Source organism: Pseudophryne corroboree, chromosome 3 (genome assembly GCF_028390025.1).
Source record: "Pseudophryne corroboree isolate aPseCor3 chromosome 3, aPseCor3.hap2, whole genome shotgun sequence".
Classification (NCBI taxonomy): Eukaryota; Metazoa; Chordata; class Amphibia; order Anura; family Myobatrachidae; genus Pseudophryne; species Pseudophryne corroboree.
In genome coordinates, this window is record NC_086446.1 from 785,309,952 (window position 1) to 785,327,966 (window position 18,015).

General features: G+C 47.7%; 1 protein-coding gene and 1 pseudogene across 2 annotated transcripts in view; one reads left to right on the forward strand and one right to left on the reverse strand.

The window, feature by feature from the left end:
- SHOC2 (SHOC2 leucine rich repeat scaffold protein) overlaps positions 1 to 18,015 on the reverse strand; it is a 102,623-nt gene that overhangs the window by 60,715 nt on the left and 23,893 nt on the right. For both annotated transcript variants that reach the window (XM_063962629.1, XM_063962628.1), the window contains exon 2: positions 7,324 to 8,227. In XM_063962629.1, the coding sequence (XP_063818699.1) occupies positions 7,324 to 8,029 (706 nt within the window). In that variant the 5' untranslated portion in view covers positions 8,030 to 8,227. The remainder of the gene's footprint in view (positions 1 to 7,323; positions 8,228 to 18,015) is intronic.
- Positions 5,751 to 5,870, forward strand: LOC134897006 (5S ribosomal RNA; annotated as a pseudogene).

The following is an 18,015-nucleotide window of genomic DNA, read 5'->3' on the forward strand; positions in this document are numbered from 1 at the left end:
AGAGGCCACGTATCGTCTGTGAGCATCTCCTGCAGATCCGGATACCAGGCCCTTCGCGGCCAATCTGGAACAATGAGAATTGTCTGTACTCCTCTTTTTCTTATTATTCTCAACACCTTTGGGATGAGGAGGAAACCCATAAACCGACTGGAACACCCACGGTGTCACTAGGGCGTCCACAGCTACCGCCTGAGGGTCTCTTGACCTGGCGCAATACCTCTGCAGCTTTTTGTTGAGGCGGGACGCCATCATGTCTATCTGGGGCAGTCCCCACTGACTTGCAATCTGTGCGAAGACTTCCTGATGAAGTCCCCACTCTCCTGGATGCAGGTCGTGCCTGCTGAGGAAGTCTGCTTCAAAGTTGTCCACTCCCGGAATGAACACTGCTGACAGTGCGCTTACATGATTTTCCGCCCAGCGAAGAATCCTGGTGGCTTCCGCCATTGCCACTCTGCTCCTTGTGCCGCCTTGGCGGTTTACACGAGCCACTGCGGTGATGTTGTCTGACTGAATCAGAACTGGTAGGTCGCGAAGTAAGGTCTCCGCTTGACGAAGGTCTCCGCTTGACGAAGGGCGTTGTATATGGCCCTCAGCTCCAGGACGTTGATGTGAAGACCAGCCTCCTGACTTGTCCAAAGTCCTTGGAAGTTTCTTCCCTGTGTGACTGCTCCCCAACCTCGGAGGCTCGCGTCCGTGGTCACCAGAACCCAGTCCTGAATGCCGAACCTGCGGCCCTCTAGAAGGTGAGCACTTTGTAGCCACCACAGGAGAGATACCCTGGCCCTGGGGGACAGGGTGATCATCGATGAATCTGTAGATGTGACCCGGACCACTTGTCCAGAAGGTCCTCGCATGGAACCTGCCGAAGGGAATGGCCTTGTACGATGCCACCATCTTTCCCAGGACTCGAGTGCAGTGATGCACGGACACCTGTTTTGGCTTCAACAGGTTCCTGACCAGGGTCTTGAGTTCCTGAGCTTTTTCTATCGGAAGATAAACCCTTTTCTGGTCTGTATCCAGAATCATGCCCAAGAAGGGCAGACGAGTCGTAGGAACCAACTGCGACTTCGGGATATTGAGAATCCAGCCGTGTTGATGTAACACTTTCAGTGAAAGTGACACGCTGCTCAGCAACTGCTCTCTTGATCTCGCTTTTATGAGGAGATCGTCCAAGTACGGGATAATTGTGACACCTTGCTTGCGCAGGACCACCATCATTTCCGCCATTACCTTGGTGAAGATTCTCGGGGCCGTGGAAAGCCCAAACGGCAACGTCTGAAATTGGTAATGACAATCCTGTACCGCAAATCTCAGGTACGCCTGATGAGGTGGATATATGGGAACATGAAGGTATGCATCCTTTATGTCCAGGGATACCATAAACTCCCCCCCTTCCAGGCTGGCGATGACCGCTCTGAGCGATTCCATCTTGAATTTTAACCTTTTCAAGTATAGGTTCAGGGATTTTAAATTTAAAATGGGTCTGACCGAACCGTCCGGTTTCGGGACTACAAACAGGGTTGAGTAATATCCCCTCCCTTGTTGAAGTAGGGGAACCTTGACCACCACCTGTTGAAGATACAATTTGTGAATTGTTTTAAAACTAACTCCCTTTCTGGGGGAGAAGCCAACAGGGCCGATTTGAAAAACCGGCGAGGAGGCACCTCTTCGAATTCCAGCTTGTAACCCTGAGAAACAATTTCTATTGCCCAGGGATCCACCTGTGAGTGAACCCAGATGTGGCTGAAAAGTCGAAGATGTGCCCCCACTGGGGCGTACTCCCTTAGCGGAGCCCCAGCGTCATGCGGTGGATTTTGTAGAGGCCGGGGAGGACTTCTGTTCCTGGGAACTAGCTGTGTTGTGCAGCTTTTTCCCCCCGCCCTTACCTCTGGCCAGAAAGGACGCACCGCGTACTTTCTTGTTTCTCTGTGACCGAAAGGACTGCATTTGATAATGTGGCACTTTCTTAGGCTGTGAGGGAATATAAAGGCAAAAAATTGGATTTACCAGCTGTAGCTGTGGAGACCAGGTCCGAGAGACCTTCTCCAAACAATTCCTCACCCTTGTAAGGTAAAACCTCCATATGCCGTTTTGAGTCGGCATCACCTGTCCATTGTCGGGTCCATAGGACTCGTCTAGCAGAAAATCGACATGGCGTTGACTCTAGAACTCAGTAAACTAATGTCTCTTTGAGCATCTCTCATATATAAGACAGCATCTTTTATATGTCCTAGGGTCAATAAGATAGTGTCCTTATCCAGGGTCTCAATCTCCGCTGATAAGGTATCTGCCCACGCTGCTACAGCGCTACAAACCCAAGCCGACGCAACAGCCGGTCTGAGTAAAGTACCAGAATGTGTGTAAATGGACTTCAAAGTAACCTCCTGCTTGCGATCAGCAGGATCCCCTAGGGCAGCCGTATCTTGGGATGGCAGCGCTACTTTTTTGGATAAGCGTGTCAACGCTTTGTCCACCCTAGGGGAGGATTCCCACCGTATCCTGTCCTTTGCCGGGAAAGGATACGCCATAAGAATCCTTTTGGGAAATTGCAGTTTTTTGTCTGGAGATTCCCACGCTTTTTCAGACAACTCGTTCAGCTCATGAGAAGAGGGAAAGGTTACCTCAGGTTTCTTTCCCTTATACATGTGTACCCTCGTGTCAGGGACAGGGAATTCCTCTGTGATATGCAAAACAGCTTTTATTGCAATAATCATATATCGAATACATTTAGGCACTTTTGGCTGTAACTGCACATCATCGTAGTCGACACTGGAGTCAGAATCCGTGTCGGTATCAGTGTCTACTATTTGGGATAGTGGGCGCTTTTGAGACCCCGAAGGTCCCTGCGACATAGGGACAGACATGGGATGACTCCCTGGCTGTTCCCTAGTTTCAGCTTTGTCTAATCTTTTGTGCAATAAATTCACATTAGCACTTAAAACATTCCACATATCCATCCAGTCAGGTGTCGGCGTGGTCGACGGAGACACCACATTCATTTGCTCCACCTCCTCCCTAGGAGAGCTTTCTACCTCAGACATGTCGACACACGCGTACCGACACACCACACACACAGGGAATCCTCTTATCTGAAGACAGTTCCCCCACAAGGCCCTTTGGAGAGACAGAGAGAGAGTATGCCAGCACACCCAGCGCTAATGACCCAGGAAAAAACACAATATGTTTACCCAGATAGCGCTGTAATCTGTATATTGCGCCAATTATGTGCCCCCCCCTTCTTCAAAACCCTCTTTCACCGTGGATAAGCAGGGGAGAGTCCGGGGAGCTTCCTCTCAGCGCTGTGCTGTGGAGAAAATGGCGCTGTTGAGTGCGGAGGAAGAAGCCCCGCCCCCTCGGCGGCGGGCTTCTGTCCCGCTCAAATATCAAAAAAAAACCTGGCTGGGGCTCTTTATATATACAGTGCCCAGCTGTATATATACACATTTGCCAGAAAAATAGGTTTTATTGCTGCCCAGGGCGCCCCCCCTGCGCCCTGCACCCTTACAGTGACTGCCGTTTGTGTGTGCTGTGTTGGAGCAATGGCGCACAGCTTTACTGCTGTGCGTTACCTCTATCAAGATCAAGATGTCTTCTGCCGCCTCTGAAGTCTTCTTTCTTCTCATACTCACCCGGCTTCTATCTTCCGGCTCTGCGAGGAGGACGGCGGCGCGGCTCTGGGACGGACGGCGAGGGTGAGACCTGCGTACCGATCCCTCTGGAGCTAATGGTGTCCAGTAGCCTAAGAAACAGAGCCTAGCATTAAAGTAGGTCTGTTTCTCTCCCCTCAGTCCCTCGATGCAGGGAGTCTGTTGCCAGCAGGCTCCCTGAAAATAAAAAACCTAACAAATATACTTTCTTTCAGGAAACTCAGGAGAGCTCCCTGTAATGCACCCAGTCTCCTCTGGGCACAGTAGTAAACTGAGGTCTGGAGGAGGGGCATAGAGGGAGGAGCCAGTGCACACCCATACCTAAAGTTCTTTCTTAAAGTGCCCATGTCTCCTGCGGAGCCCGTCTATCCCCATGGTCCTTTCGGAGTCCCCAGCATCCTCTAGGACGTAAGAGAAATAGAGCTAAACAGCAGCATCGATAGCCCAAACAGACTGAAGGGGAACAGAAGGGGAAGGCTGGTAATCCGGACTCATCCGACCAATGTCACCCTGCAGTTTTATACCCTGCTTACTATGTCATCGGCCCAACATCAAAATCCTACATTCTGGATCTGCACAAGGCTGGTCACACAATAGGAATGTAATAATAGTAGTAATTTGTTAATAATACGTCTCATTATCAAGTACTACAGCCCCAGAACAGGGCTCCAGTGGCCGCAGCAAGTGATGTCATCGCGACATTAAGGGAGTATATTCAATAAGCGTCGGATCCATTCCAACATGCATTTGTCAGAATGGATCCGACAAGCGCTATTCAATGAACGGACAAATCAGACTGTCGGATTTGGCCGTTCCCGATGTCCTGTCAGCGGCGGAGCGCTGGCCGTGGCGCTGAAGGGAGTGAGGAGCCTGGCCGGGGGGACGCCCTGCTCAATCTAACTTTTTTTAAAGTCGGATTGAGATTGTCGGAAAGGGGGCCAAAACCTATCGCATTTGGCCCTGTTTCCGACAGAAGCACGCGGATCTGCGCCTATTCCGCCGATCCGCATGTTTTCCGACAAGTCAGGAATTACAGTCTTGTCAGAAAAAAACTGCTCAAATTGAATAGGTCGTAACCCCTTCCGACAGAAATCTGTCGGAAGTTGCTGTCTTTCCGACAAGGCGGCAGCTTCCGACAGCTATTGAATACGCCCCTAATCTGTTTTCTATTAGAAGGTATTTTGAAAGTGTTGTGCCTCAGTACCGGAGACAGTCCTGGAGCTGTGGTAATGCAGTGGTTAAACACCAGTGTAAAGAAATCTGCTTAAATGCATAAACTAAAAGAAATGTAAACAATGCATATAAATAAAAGAAATGTAAATAATGCATATAAATAAAAGAAATGTAAACAATGCATATAAATAAAAGAAATGTAAATAATGCATATAAATAAAACTTAAAACCACATTTATGATCCGGTGGTGCAGCGGGAAACGTTGGTTGCTCCGGTTCCTGAGGATGAGAACCTGAGCAGCCAACGAACCCGAGTGACCGCCACATTGCAGTCCCGTCAGTGGTCACTGGTAGTCCAGTGTTCCTTGATGAAGGGGTGGCTACAGCAAGAGCCCGCTTGCCAGAGGGATTTGTATTGTTGCCTCCTCAATATGAATTACCTCGGAGGGTGCGAGGACCCATAGGAGTCCCAGCCAGCAACTTGCCACACAGGAGCCAGGAGGGACACTCTGTTCACGGCCATCCTCCCTCAAGACACCCCTTTCGGTTAGAATTACCGCATTTCCATATGAGGAATATATGAGTGGCATTTTCTGTGATTTATGGTATCCATTATTGAGGAGTATACTTGCATGGATTTATCCCATTGTGTCTTCTCACTACTGTAATGTAGGGTGTATATTGTCACCCTCAATATTTAAACTTGTGATTGTTCTTACAATTATGAAGACGCAATGGTCTCTCTAAAGTGCCCCCCCCCCCTTTTTTTTTTGACCTACCAAAGTATGGTAATAACATTATCCTTAAGAACCTTATTTGTGACACTTAATACCAAGGTGCGTTGTCATTGTTTATTCATGAATATACGTTCACCTACTTAAAACGCTCGCTAGTCATTCGAACATAGTGACAAGAGAGGCAAGCGCAGTAGTTTGCGGGCATACCCCACTGGAGATACCCAATCTCATCTGATCATGGAAGCCAAGCAGTGGAGGGCCGGGTCAGTACTTGGACGGGAGACCACCTAGGAACACCCAGGTACTGCAATTTAGTGCTGCATACTATACCCAGAAGTCACTATTAAGGAGCACTAGAGAAATTTTGATATATCCACCTGGGGGTGTAGTATGGTATGCCGGCGGCCGGGCTCCCGGCGACCGGCATACCGGCGCCGGGAGCCCAACCGCCGGCATACCGACAGCGTGGCGAGCGCAAATGAGCCCCTTGCGGGCTCGCCGCGCCACGCTATTTTAGTCTCCCTCCAGGGGGGTCGTGGACCCCCACGAGGGAGAAAAAGTGTCGGTATGCCGGCTGTCGGGATTCCGGCGCCGGTATACTGTGCGCCAGGATCCCGACAGACGGCATACTGAAGACCACCCCCACCTGGATCTGTGATCTATGATTCAACTCCCTGCAATATCCTCTCTTTAAAGTTTTTATGCAGAGCAAATGATGGTCACACACGTTTCAATATAAGGTTACAATTTGGTGTTATACCTATCAGTGAATAAATAATCCGCCTGTTTGTTTACCATAGTTTATAGCTATTTACTGTTTATTCTATTTTATAATTTTGCACTTACTTGTAACATTGGAACTCCTCACTGTTAACATAATATCATTAAAAATTCTATGATTTTATCAGCCATGTACAATAGAATATGCCTAGTCTGTCTGAAATTGAGTGATCCCCAACAAGAGTTTACTGCTTTTTGCTTCCTTCTAGGGAAAGAAACCCAAGAGAAAGGGCTTGCGGTGTCCTAGGTAACGCGTGTTCTGTACAAACGGCATATTGACAGACAACAGAATAGCCAATGATGTTATAACGGCAGATGGACATCCTGTGCTATGACACAGAATGCCGCATTTTCCGGCTTTTGGTGGGGGTTAAGCAAATTATACTTTAACTTTAGATTGCAATGCATTATGCCTTAGACTAAACTGCACCCGTCGCCTAACGTATACACAGTGTGGGCTTGATTCAGAGCCACAGCAACGTCAATTGCGGGCGTGTCTAGTGAATATTCACATATTGTGCATTCGTTTCGGGCTGCATGCGCATATTGGTGAACGTACGCATGATTCATCCCAGACGTTTCTCTGCAGCCACACTAGAAGGGCGTTTGGGGGGAGGTAACTGCGGGAAAACCATCTGGTGGCCGTGTAGCCAGAGTTACTTACTATAATGAGATCAGACAGACTGGGGTGCCACTTACATTAACGTCTGCACCCTGCGTATGGAAGATTGGGGCAGTACGACCACCTAGATGTCACATTACCACCCCACTCGCAGCGGGGGTCCAAAGTTGTTTTGGCATTAAGAACGACTCAGAACCAGGCCCAGTGACTGAATCAGCACATATGAGAATGCAGTCTACCCATTCACTAGGAAACGGTGCCTTACAGCTAAGTTTTGTCCCCCAGCCTCGATGTGTTTTGATGGGCTTCTCCCACAAGGCTAGTCATTTAGCACAGCCCCCCAGTGTGCAGGTGACCCCCTTACCAATCTCTGCCGGCAGCTGTTTGATCTTGTTCTCCCGGATACTCAGCATCGTCAGCTTTGTCAAGGTTCTGATGTCCTTCTCCACAGTAGTGAGACGATTAAAGCGTAGAAAGAGCGTGGTGAGAGAGCTCAGCCTGTACACCACGGCGGGTATCTCTCGTAGCTTATTATGCCGCAAGTCCAGCATACGCAGCTTCTTCAAGCTGTCCAGAGAGTCCGGCAGGCTGGTTAAAGAGTTCTCGCTAAGAGCCAACGTCACCAAGTTCACCAGGCTGCCCACCTCCGCTGGCAGCGACGGCAGCTTGTTACCATATAAATAAAGTTCCGTTAGTTGCGTCAGCTCTTTGATAGAAACTGGAAGTTGGTGAATGGACTTTTTGGCCAAATCCAGGCGCGTGGAATTCTCTTCCCGACATTTGTTCAGTTCCTTAATCACCTCGGCGTTGCTGGCCTTTTTACGCATTCCCGCCGCTGGGTTCGGACGTTTTATTGTGTTGTCCACGGAAAAAGCCACCCCGGGCTGCGCGGCACTTGCGTCTTTCTTCCCTTCCTTGGCATCTTTCACTTTGGTCTTCAGGTCCTTGTCTTTGCCGTCCTTCACAGGACCCCCCGAGGCCTTTGCCTCCTTTTCACGGTCCTTCACCGTGGTGGGCCCTCTGGGATCTTTATCCTTGTGGTCCTTATCTTTTCCTATGCTGCTGCTCATGGTGAAGAATTGCAAGCCAAGAACCTCATGAACTCTGCGCGGGCACAGCGCATGAACAATCCTTCGTCTCGGAAAATAAATGAGTAGATGCGGATTAGAAATATCCCTCCGCTACATATTGTATTCCAGAGCAGATCCGTGGGTCAACAAGCCAAAGAGGACGGGAACACGGATGCGAAGGCTCGCAGGTTAGACCATCTGAATGAAAACAAAGAGAAGACACTGTAATCCAATGCGCTACACAGAAGGATACACACAACAGGTTTCAGGTCTATAAACGTTGGCGAAGGCCTTCGTCTATTCCCGTGGATGACGCCGGGCAGCTACGGTAATAAACGGCACAAAACTCAAATGAACGAAAAGGTTTTGTTGTACGTGGAACGTTCTATCAGATATAAAATGATGGATATCAAACACAAGTTAGAAAAATATTCTCATTAAGATTTTTATGGCATAGGCCATGTACAATAAAACCTTTTAACATGATCTTGGTTAAGTGCGGCCTCTAATTTGTCTTTGGATGTTTAATGAGACGGGGCGAGATAAAGAACACCCTGGGACCATCCGCTGCGTGTGTGGGAGGAGACAGCACAGCTGTAATGTGTGAGAAAAGCATCTCTTAGGTCTTGCTTAACTAGAAATATTATATTTTTTTTTAAAAATAAGACATTCTCAACCATAGATGCGCTATCATGTCTATACTGAGAGACCGCTGCTGGTGTAGAGATTCACAACTTGGGCAACTGATTTGCTATGTAGTAGACTCCGCCCAAACTCATCCACCCTATGGTAGAACCTCTCTCCTCCCATCCAATCAGATTACACACAAATACCCAGCGCACCTAGCCCCCACCCCCTCCTTCCCCCTTTCAGGAGAACATCAACTAGACAATGGTTGCATCCAATGAATTGATTGTTGCTTTGACGGCACAGTTTTTAAGGCTTACACCCCTTTCACATCGCAAACACGGGTGGGTGGAATCCTGTTTGCATGAAGTTCACCATTAAATGGCACAGATACAGATGCTGTAATGAAGGGAAGGAGATGGAATAACTCTTGTGGAACACAGTGTGTATACGTGAGTGTTGAAGCATCACGCTTGTTACAGGTTACAGCATAGTAGGCACAAGACCCGCATAGACAACGTCTATTAATGTTGTGCATCTTGGATGTTTCACGGCTCGTTGAATCAGACATACAAGTATGTAACAAAACATACAAATCTACACCACACAAAAGAAATGCTTTTACAGCGAACGTATTTTAAGTGCATGCGTGATTTTTGCTTCCATGCAAGTACCAATACCGACATGCAACAACAATAGTCGGACAGAAATATCCGTTACGGCATGAAAATCCCCTCCTGTACCAAGTACTCGGAGCACTGTCCTGTGCAGCCAGGTCTGACAATTCCCATCATATACCCGGGCAGGAGCACCGTTCGGTCTCATAACATTGTAGGAGTTTGCTGTGCCATATAAGCAATAGATCAATTACACAAACTACATAATCATTGAGATTTTCTGCAGTTTGCCCACATGCAAACATATATATAAATATACATACACTACATAATCTACTATTTGTAAAAAAATAAAATAAAAGCACTCCCCAGATTTTTCTAGATAAATGTCTTATAACTTTACACTCGCACATATATCTACAAACATTCAGGACAGATGGAATCCCACTAGTGTAGTTTTATTAAACATACTGCATTTTCCCCCAGTTTATTTACAGTATAGCCGATGAGGTCTATTTGTGCCGTTGAATCCCCCCAGTAGCACCTATAACAGGACTGCACAACAATGAAACAATGAAACTCGCCGCAAACTATAGCATAGGACAAAGGGGAAAGAAAAGGTCTGAAAACTGGTCTAACCTGAATGTTGGGTGAAGTTTCTCCAAACTAGTAACAATCACGGAATAATCACCAAGGATTAGAGTGAGAAAATTATAATTTTCTCTTTAACACTTTCACCTTTTGTGCGCCCGCGTTCAGTTAAAGGGAAATAGACTTAAAATAGGACATGTTGTGGGTACTGTAAAGTAGATCCCCTGAAATATGGTATTTATATATAATAAAATGGCGAGAATTAAGAAGATGCAGACTACTGTGTAAGGCGTTCTACGTACACTGCAGATCTAAAGCGTCACCTGATGTGGCGACACTCGCCGGTTACAGCAAATGGCCATAATTCCTATAGACCACGCCGTCTCGCCAGCCTCGCAAATAACAAAACAAGACCAGCAAGTAGATGACAAGTAGATTTGAGATATTTTTTGTTTTATATTGATACCAACTACAGAGTTTGCACGTGGGACAACCTTTAAAATGGCCTTGGATGCAAGCAGAATATTGTGAATGTAAGCACACTACATCTCAGCATGGTGCCCACGTACAGCCGCCTCTGACTGTATCCACTCCGCCAATCCATAAGCATGGTACAAAGCCATGTATATTCCAGGCCAGGCCATCAACACTACCCAGCTCGGACACTTTTCCTGTAATAGTTACTCACTGGATGCTGTCATATCTGTGAGAGTCTGCCCCACATCCACAGACCCTGAACTAGTGTTCACTCTAGGCTGTTTTAGCAGGGCGCCGCGCCCTGCCCGTTTTTTAGCAGGCAAAACCCGCCCTGCCCCTTTTGCGGCACCCTGCTAGAACAGCCGCCCGCTTCCTGCCCTCCCGGCGCGGCATCCATTCACGCATTGGGAGAGGGTAGATGCTAGAATCAAGTGGGCTAAGGGACCTTTTCCATCTGGGGGAGGAGTCACAACACAAGGGGGAGGAGCAAGGCCAGCGGGATAGTTCCTATACTATCCACGCCACCAACTATTACCTTTAGTAATCAGGTGGCGAGCAAAGCGGAGTGAGCCACCGAGCCCGAAGCGTGGCGAGCGAAGCGAGCCCGCGAGGGTACTTTTCGGGTACCCTGTTCGCCCGTAGCTCCTCCCCCTGGTGACGTGTCTCCTCCCCTAGATACGTCAGAAGGTCCCATCTCCCACTCCGAAATAGAATCAACCATTGGGAGAGGGCTGGGGGAAGCCCAGCACCGACGGAGGTGCTGGGCACGCAACCAACAGTGACGTCGCCGGCCACAGACGCTCTCTATAGTAGCGTCTGTGGGCCGCACCGCCCCCTAAAATGACGTAGGCGTGGCCACGCCCCCTAATTTGCGTGGCCGCACGCGCACACATGTGCCCCCGGAGTCCGGTGCCCTGCCCCTTTTCACTCCTAGAGTGAACACTACTGAACTAATACTACAAACCGAACTGAGAGCTGAGATCTGGGGTATAACAGTATTTTTTACATTTTATATCTAATATTACCCGTGTCTGACCACCAAGTGTCATTTTCCATTACAAAGATAGAGTGTAAGCTTGTGAGCAGGGCCCTCCTTCCTCTATATCCGTCTATTTTTTTACAGTTTTGTTCTATTTCTGTTGTTCCAATTGTAAAGCGCAACGGAATATGCTGCTCTATATAAGAAACTGCTAATAATAATAATACTCCAAGCAATCTGGCAAGCTGGGAACCTCTCCGCCAAAAGATGGCACATGGAGCATGATGGGAATTACGGCTCTCAGAAAAACCACTATAAACAGACTTTCTCCACCTACTCGGGAGGCTCTCCGGCCCACATCACACATAAACCCTTACTGTACCCACACGTATGCCATACAGAGTACATGCTACGTAATACGTCACCGACTGCTCTGCACACAATGTTACACAGGTATAAACAAGCAAGTCCGTTATGTCACCGTTTCCCAACCTGCGGATATTACAAATAATTACTATTTTTCTTTATTTTTATATTATTAGCAGTTAATTATATAACGCACAAATATTCCGCAGCACTTTAGAGAGACTAGTCATTCACAATTAGTCCCTGCACCATTAGAGCTTACAATCTACAAGTCTGGTGCTGGGCAACAGGCCGAGTATGCAAAATGTGCATATATTTTTCAGTGTGTTTAAATGTATTTTAACATATTAGTGCATATCTGTAGCATCGCAGGTTTAAATGTATGGACTGTGCACTTTGAAAGGTAACGGAATTACAGTTGTGTGTGACCCCTATGCTAATTCTATTGCTGTTTGGGCTGCAGAGAGACTTGGATTCTGTGTGGTAGATATATCAAAGAAATAAGGCAACTGACCGGTTCTTGTGAAATGCGAGTTGTAATTCTATTTAGAGAGACCGTTGCCTGATTTTTGTACTAGTCTTAGAGGTCAGGGTGGGCTTACCCCCTGTGGTATTGTGTTAGGACTGGATAAAGAAGGGACTGCGGGCCGAGTGACTGTCTGCTCTATTAGGAAGGATTGTACTTCTGAAGAATATCTGTATGCTGTGACTGCCCCAATCACCTTCAGCTAAGTGACTTGTCTTTCTAAACTGAGCAATAAACATCTTGCCTTAAGACGCCTGAGCAATAAACATCTTGCCTTAAGACGCCTACATCTGTATGCATCCTATGACCTCCAGAATAGCACAAACGTTACTCCGCCCTCAAACTGTTCTGGCTTGAGACCAGTACAGATTGGTCTATAGTGATGGACCAGTGGGAATTACCCAGAAGATGTTGGAGCAGCGTGTCCACAAATACCCTGAAGTAAGCAATTTCCAGGTGCCGATGTAGGAGCTTTGCGGATGCTGACGAGAGAAGGTAATCCCTAGGAGTGGTGGAGTAAGCCCTCTCAGGGATGAGTTACCACCTCGTTTGATCATTGTCAAACATCTGTGACTGCCTGACAGAGCAAGGTCATCAGGTCACAGTCAGCGACATCTGTCGGCTTCATAGCAGGCAGCGCTGCTTATATATGCCAGGTGTAGCTGATGCTCTCTGACTGAACAGCAGGGACGCAGACGTTCTGCACATGCTCAGAGACCAGGGAAGCAGGGGTTATATTGCACTTATCTATCCGGGTTCTAGGAAACACACAAAACAATGCCAACGCTTATAAAATGAAACCACAGCTTTTCTAACATATCTTTAAAGCTTTATACAAGCAGGGCGTGTGTAGCGTGAATGCAAAGACTACATTGTAAGCCTGCAGAAGCCTTCTACCCTGCTACCTCTGTCAGATGAAAGCAATTCATAAAGTTTCAGAAGCTATCTGGTTTTAGATTAAATGAACTCTAGTCTGCACCTACATATAGCGCTAGGGACCCCCAATATACAGAGAGGCCTTGACGCGGCTTGGGGGCTTATTCATACATTTGCGCAAATATGTAACCAAGATCTCTGAATTCTAATATTGTGTAGGATTTCAATCTGGTTACTGATGTCATTCAGGGTGCTGGGGGAAACAAAATGCTTTTTTGTTGCTTAGAAATACCCCTCCCTTACAAGCACCCAAGTGCTATCACTAAGTTAATTGAGCATCTACCACTATATATGTCTGTTGTGAGAGGCAGGATCCTGCATTAGGAGAAGCTGCAGGTCCTGATATGCCATATGGAGCACTATGGGGTTGCTTCAAGGTAGGTAGCTCTTAGCTTAGACATACAGATGGAGCCACAGTTATCTTGACTTCTCTGCTGCACCTAGGCACACCATGGTTTATTAGCATAAACCCTTCATCTATTGTTCTCAGATGCAATACAATACAGAGAGAACAGTACATCAGGGGATTAAGTCATTACAGCAGAGGATTGAGTCTGACTGTCCTGGCTCAGTTAATCCTATTAAAGGCCAAGATAAACATGGCTCCATCTGTATATAAGCAAACGTCAATAGAATCCTTCCATTGGTAATTATCTTCAGAGGCTGGAACTTGATAAAACCACTGTACTTCCGGAATGTTCCGAAGCCTTAGGAGGGAATTCAATTAGTGGCGGGATTTACGTGGGCTTTTATCTTAAGGGTTAAGTGCCCGTCGCTGTTCAATTACTGTCCACATTCACAAACGAGGGTGCACTCACGGCAGATTTCTGCTCGCGCCTCAGGAGGGTGCAAACAGAAAATAAGAATTTACTTACCGATAATTCTATTTCTCGGAGTCCGTAGTGGATGCTGGGGTTCCTGAAAGGACCATGGGGAATAGCGGCTCCGCAGGAGACAGGGCACAAAAAAGTAAAGCTTTACTAGGTCAGGTGGTGTGCACTGGCTCCTCCCCCTATGACCCTCCTCCAGACTCCAGTTAGGTACTGTGCCCGGACGAGCATACACAATAAGGGAGGCATTTTGAATCCCGGGTAAGACTCATACCAGCCACACCAATCACACCGTACAACTTGTGATCTAAACCCAGTTAACAGTATGACAACAGAAAGGGCCTCTTAAAGATGGCTCCTTAACAATAACCCGAATTAGTTAACAATAACTATGTACAAGTATTGCAGATAATCCGCACTTGGGATGGGCGCCCAGCATCCACTACGGACTCCGAGAAATAGAATTATCGGTAAGTAAATTCTTATTTTCTCTATCGTCCTAAGTGGATGCTGGGGTTCCTGAAAGGACCATGGGGATTATACCAAAGCTCCCAAACGGGCGGGAGAGTGCGGATGACTCTGCAGCACCGAATGAGAGAACTCCAGGTCCTCCTTTGCCAGGGTATCAAATTTGTAAAATTTTACAAACGTGTTCTCCCCCGACCACGTAGCTGCTCGGCAGAGTTGTAATGCCGAGACCCCTCGGGCAGCCGCCCAAGATGAGCCCACCTTCCTTGTGGAGTGGGCTTTTACAGTTTTAGGCTGTGGCAGGCCTGCCACAGAATGTGCAAGTTGAATTGTGTTACAAATCCAACGAGCAATCGACTGCTTAGAAGCAGGTGCGCCCAACTTGTTGGGTGCATACAATATAAACAGCGAGTCAGATTTTCTGACTCCAGCCGTCCTTGCAATGTATATTTTTAAGGCTCTGACAACGTCCAACAACTTGGAGTCCTCCAAGTCGCTAGTGGCCGCAGGCACCACAATAGGTTGGTTCAGATGAAATGCTGATACCACTTTAGGGAGAAAATGCGGACGAGTCCGCAGTTCTGCCCTATCCGAATGGAAGATTAGATAAGGACTTTTATAAGATAAAGCCGCCAATTCAGATACTCTCCTGGCAGAGGCCAGGGCTAGTAACATAGTCACTTTCAATGTGAGATATTTCAAATCCACCTTTTTCAATGGTTCAAACCAATGGGATTTGAGGAAATCTAAAACTACATTTAGATCCCACGGTGCCACCGGAGGCACCACAGGAGGCTGTATATGCAGTACTCCCTTGACAAAAGTCTGGACCTCAGGGACAGAGGCCAATTCTTTTTGGAAGAATATTGACAGGGCCGAAATTTGAACCTTAATGGATCCCAATTTGAGACCCATAGATAATCCTGATTGCAGGAAATGTAGGAAACGACCCAGTTGGAATTCCTCCGTCGGAACCCTCCGATCCTCGCACCACGCTACATATTTTCGCCAAATGCGGTGATAATGTTTCACGGTGACTTCCTTCCGTGCCTTAATCAAGGTAGGAATGACTTCTTCTGGAATGCCTTTCCCTTTTAGGATCTGGCGTTCAACCGCCATGCCGTCAAACGCAGCCGCGGTAAGTCTTGAAAAAGACAGGGACCCTGCTGTAGCAGGTCCCTTCTCAGAGGTAGAGGCCACGGTTCGTCCGTGAGCATCTCTTGAAGTTCCGGATACCAAGTCCTTCTCGGCCAATCCGGAACCACTAGTATTGTTCTTACTCTTCTTTGCCGTATGATCTTCAATACCTTTGGTATGAGCGGCAGAGGAGGAAACACATACACTGACTGGTACACCCAAGGAGTTACCAGTGCGTCCACAGCTATTGCCTGTGGATCTCTTGACCTGGCGCAATATTTGTCCAGTTTTTTTGTTGAGGCGAGACGCCATCATGTCTACAATTGGTCTTTCCCAACGGTCTATTAACATGTTGAAGACTTCTGGATGTAGACCCCACTCTCCCGGATGAAGATCGTGTCTGCTGAGGAAGTCTGCTTCCCAGTTGTCCACGCCCGGGATGAACACTGCTGACAGTGCTATCACGTGATTCTCCGCCCAGCGAAGAATCTTGGCAGCTTCTGCCATTGCACTCCTGCTTCTTGTGCCGCCCTGCCTGTTTACATGGGCGACCGCCGTGATGTTGTCCGACTGAATCAACACCGGCTTTCCTTGCAGGAGAAGTTCCGCCTGGCTTAGAGCATTGTAGATTGCTCTTAGTTCCAGAATGTTTATGTGAAGAGACTTTTCCAGACTCGTCCATACTCCCTGGAAGTTTCTTCCTTGTGTGACTGCTCCCCAGCCTCTCAGGCTGGCGTCCGTGGTCACCAGGATCCAATCCTGAATGCCGAATCTGCGGCCTTCTAATAGGTGAGCCTTCTGCAACCACCACAGAAGTGACACCCTTGTCTTTGGTGACAGGGTTATTCGCAGGTGCATCTGCAGATGCGACCCTGACCATTTGTCCAACAGATCCCTTTGGAATATTCTTGCATGGAATCTGCCGAATGGAATTGCTTCGTAAGAAGCCACCATTTTTCCCAGGACTCTTGTGCATTGATGTACTGACACTTTTCCTGGTTTTAGGAGGTTCCTGACCAGATCGGATAACTCCTTGGCTTTTTCCTCTGGAAGGAAAACCTTTTTCTGAACCGTGTCCAGAATCATTCCTAGGAACAGCAGACGAGTTGTCGGGATTAAATGGGATTTTGGAATATTCAGAATCCACCCGTGTTGTCTTAGCACCTCTTGAGATAGTGCTAAAGCTGTCTCCAGCTGTTCTCTGGACCTTGCCCTTATTAGGAGATCGTCCAAGTATGGGATAACTAATACGCCTTTTCTTCGAAGAAGAATCATCATCTCGGCCATTACCTTGGTAAAGACCCGAGGCGCCGTGGACAATCCGAACGGCAGCGTCTGAAACTGATAGTGACAGTTTTGAACAATGAACCTGAGGTACCCCTGGTGTGCGGGGTAAATCGGAACGTGTAGATACGCATCCTTGATGTCCAAGGATACCATAAAGTCCCCTTCTTCCAGGTTCGCTATCACTGCTCTGAGTGACTCCATCTTGAACTTGAACTTTTTTATGTAGAGGTTCAAGGACTTCAGATTTAGAATAGGCCTTACCGAGCCATCCGGCTTCGGTACCACAAATAGAGTGGAATAATACCCCTTTCCTTGTTGTAATAGGGGTACTTTGACTATCACCTGCTGAGCGTACAGCTTGTGAATGGCTTCCAACACCCTCTCCCTTTCGGAAGAGACGGTTGGTAAGGCAGACTTCAGGAAACGATGAGGAGGATCCGTCTCTAATTCCAACCTGTACCCCTGAGATATTATCTGCAGGATCCAGGGGTCTACCTGCGAGTGAGCCCACTGCGCGCTGTAATTTTTGAGACGGCCCCCCACTGTCCCCGAGTCCGCTTGAGAGGCCCCAGCGTCATGCTGAGGTTTTTGCAGGAGCCGGGGAGGGCTTCTGTTCCTGGGAAGGAGCTGCCTGTTGGTGTCTCTTCCCTCTTCCTCTGCCTCGTGGCAGGTACGACAAGCCCTTTGCTCTCTTATTTTTGTAGGAGCGAAAAGGCTGCGGTTGAAAGGTCGGTGCCTTTCTCTGTTGGGGAGTGACTTGAGGTAAAAAAGTGGATTTCCCGGCAGTAGCCGTGGCCACCAAGTCTGATAGACCAACTCCAAATAACTCCTCCCCTTTATACGGCAAAACCTCCATGTGACGTTTTGAATCCGCATCGCCTGTCCACTGTCGTGTCCATAAGGCTCTTCTGGCTGAAATGGACATAGCACTCACCCGAGATGCCAGTGTGCAAATATCCCTCTGTGCATCACGCATATAGATAAATGCATCCTTTATTTGTTCTAACGACAGTAAAACATTGTCCCTATCTAGGGTATCAATATTTTCAATCAGGGATTCTGACCAAACTACTCCAGCACTGCACATCCAGGCAGTTGCTATAGCTGGTCGTAGTATAACACCTGCATGTGTGTATATATTCTTT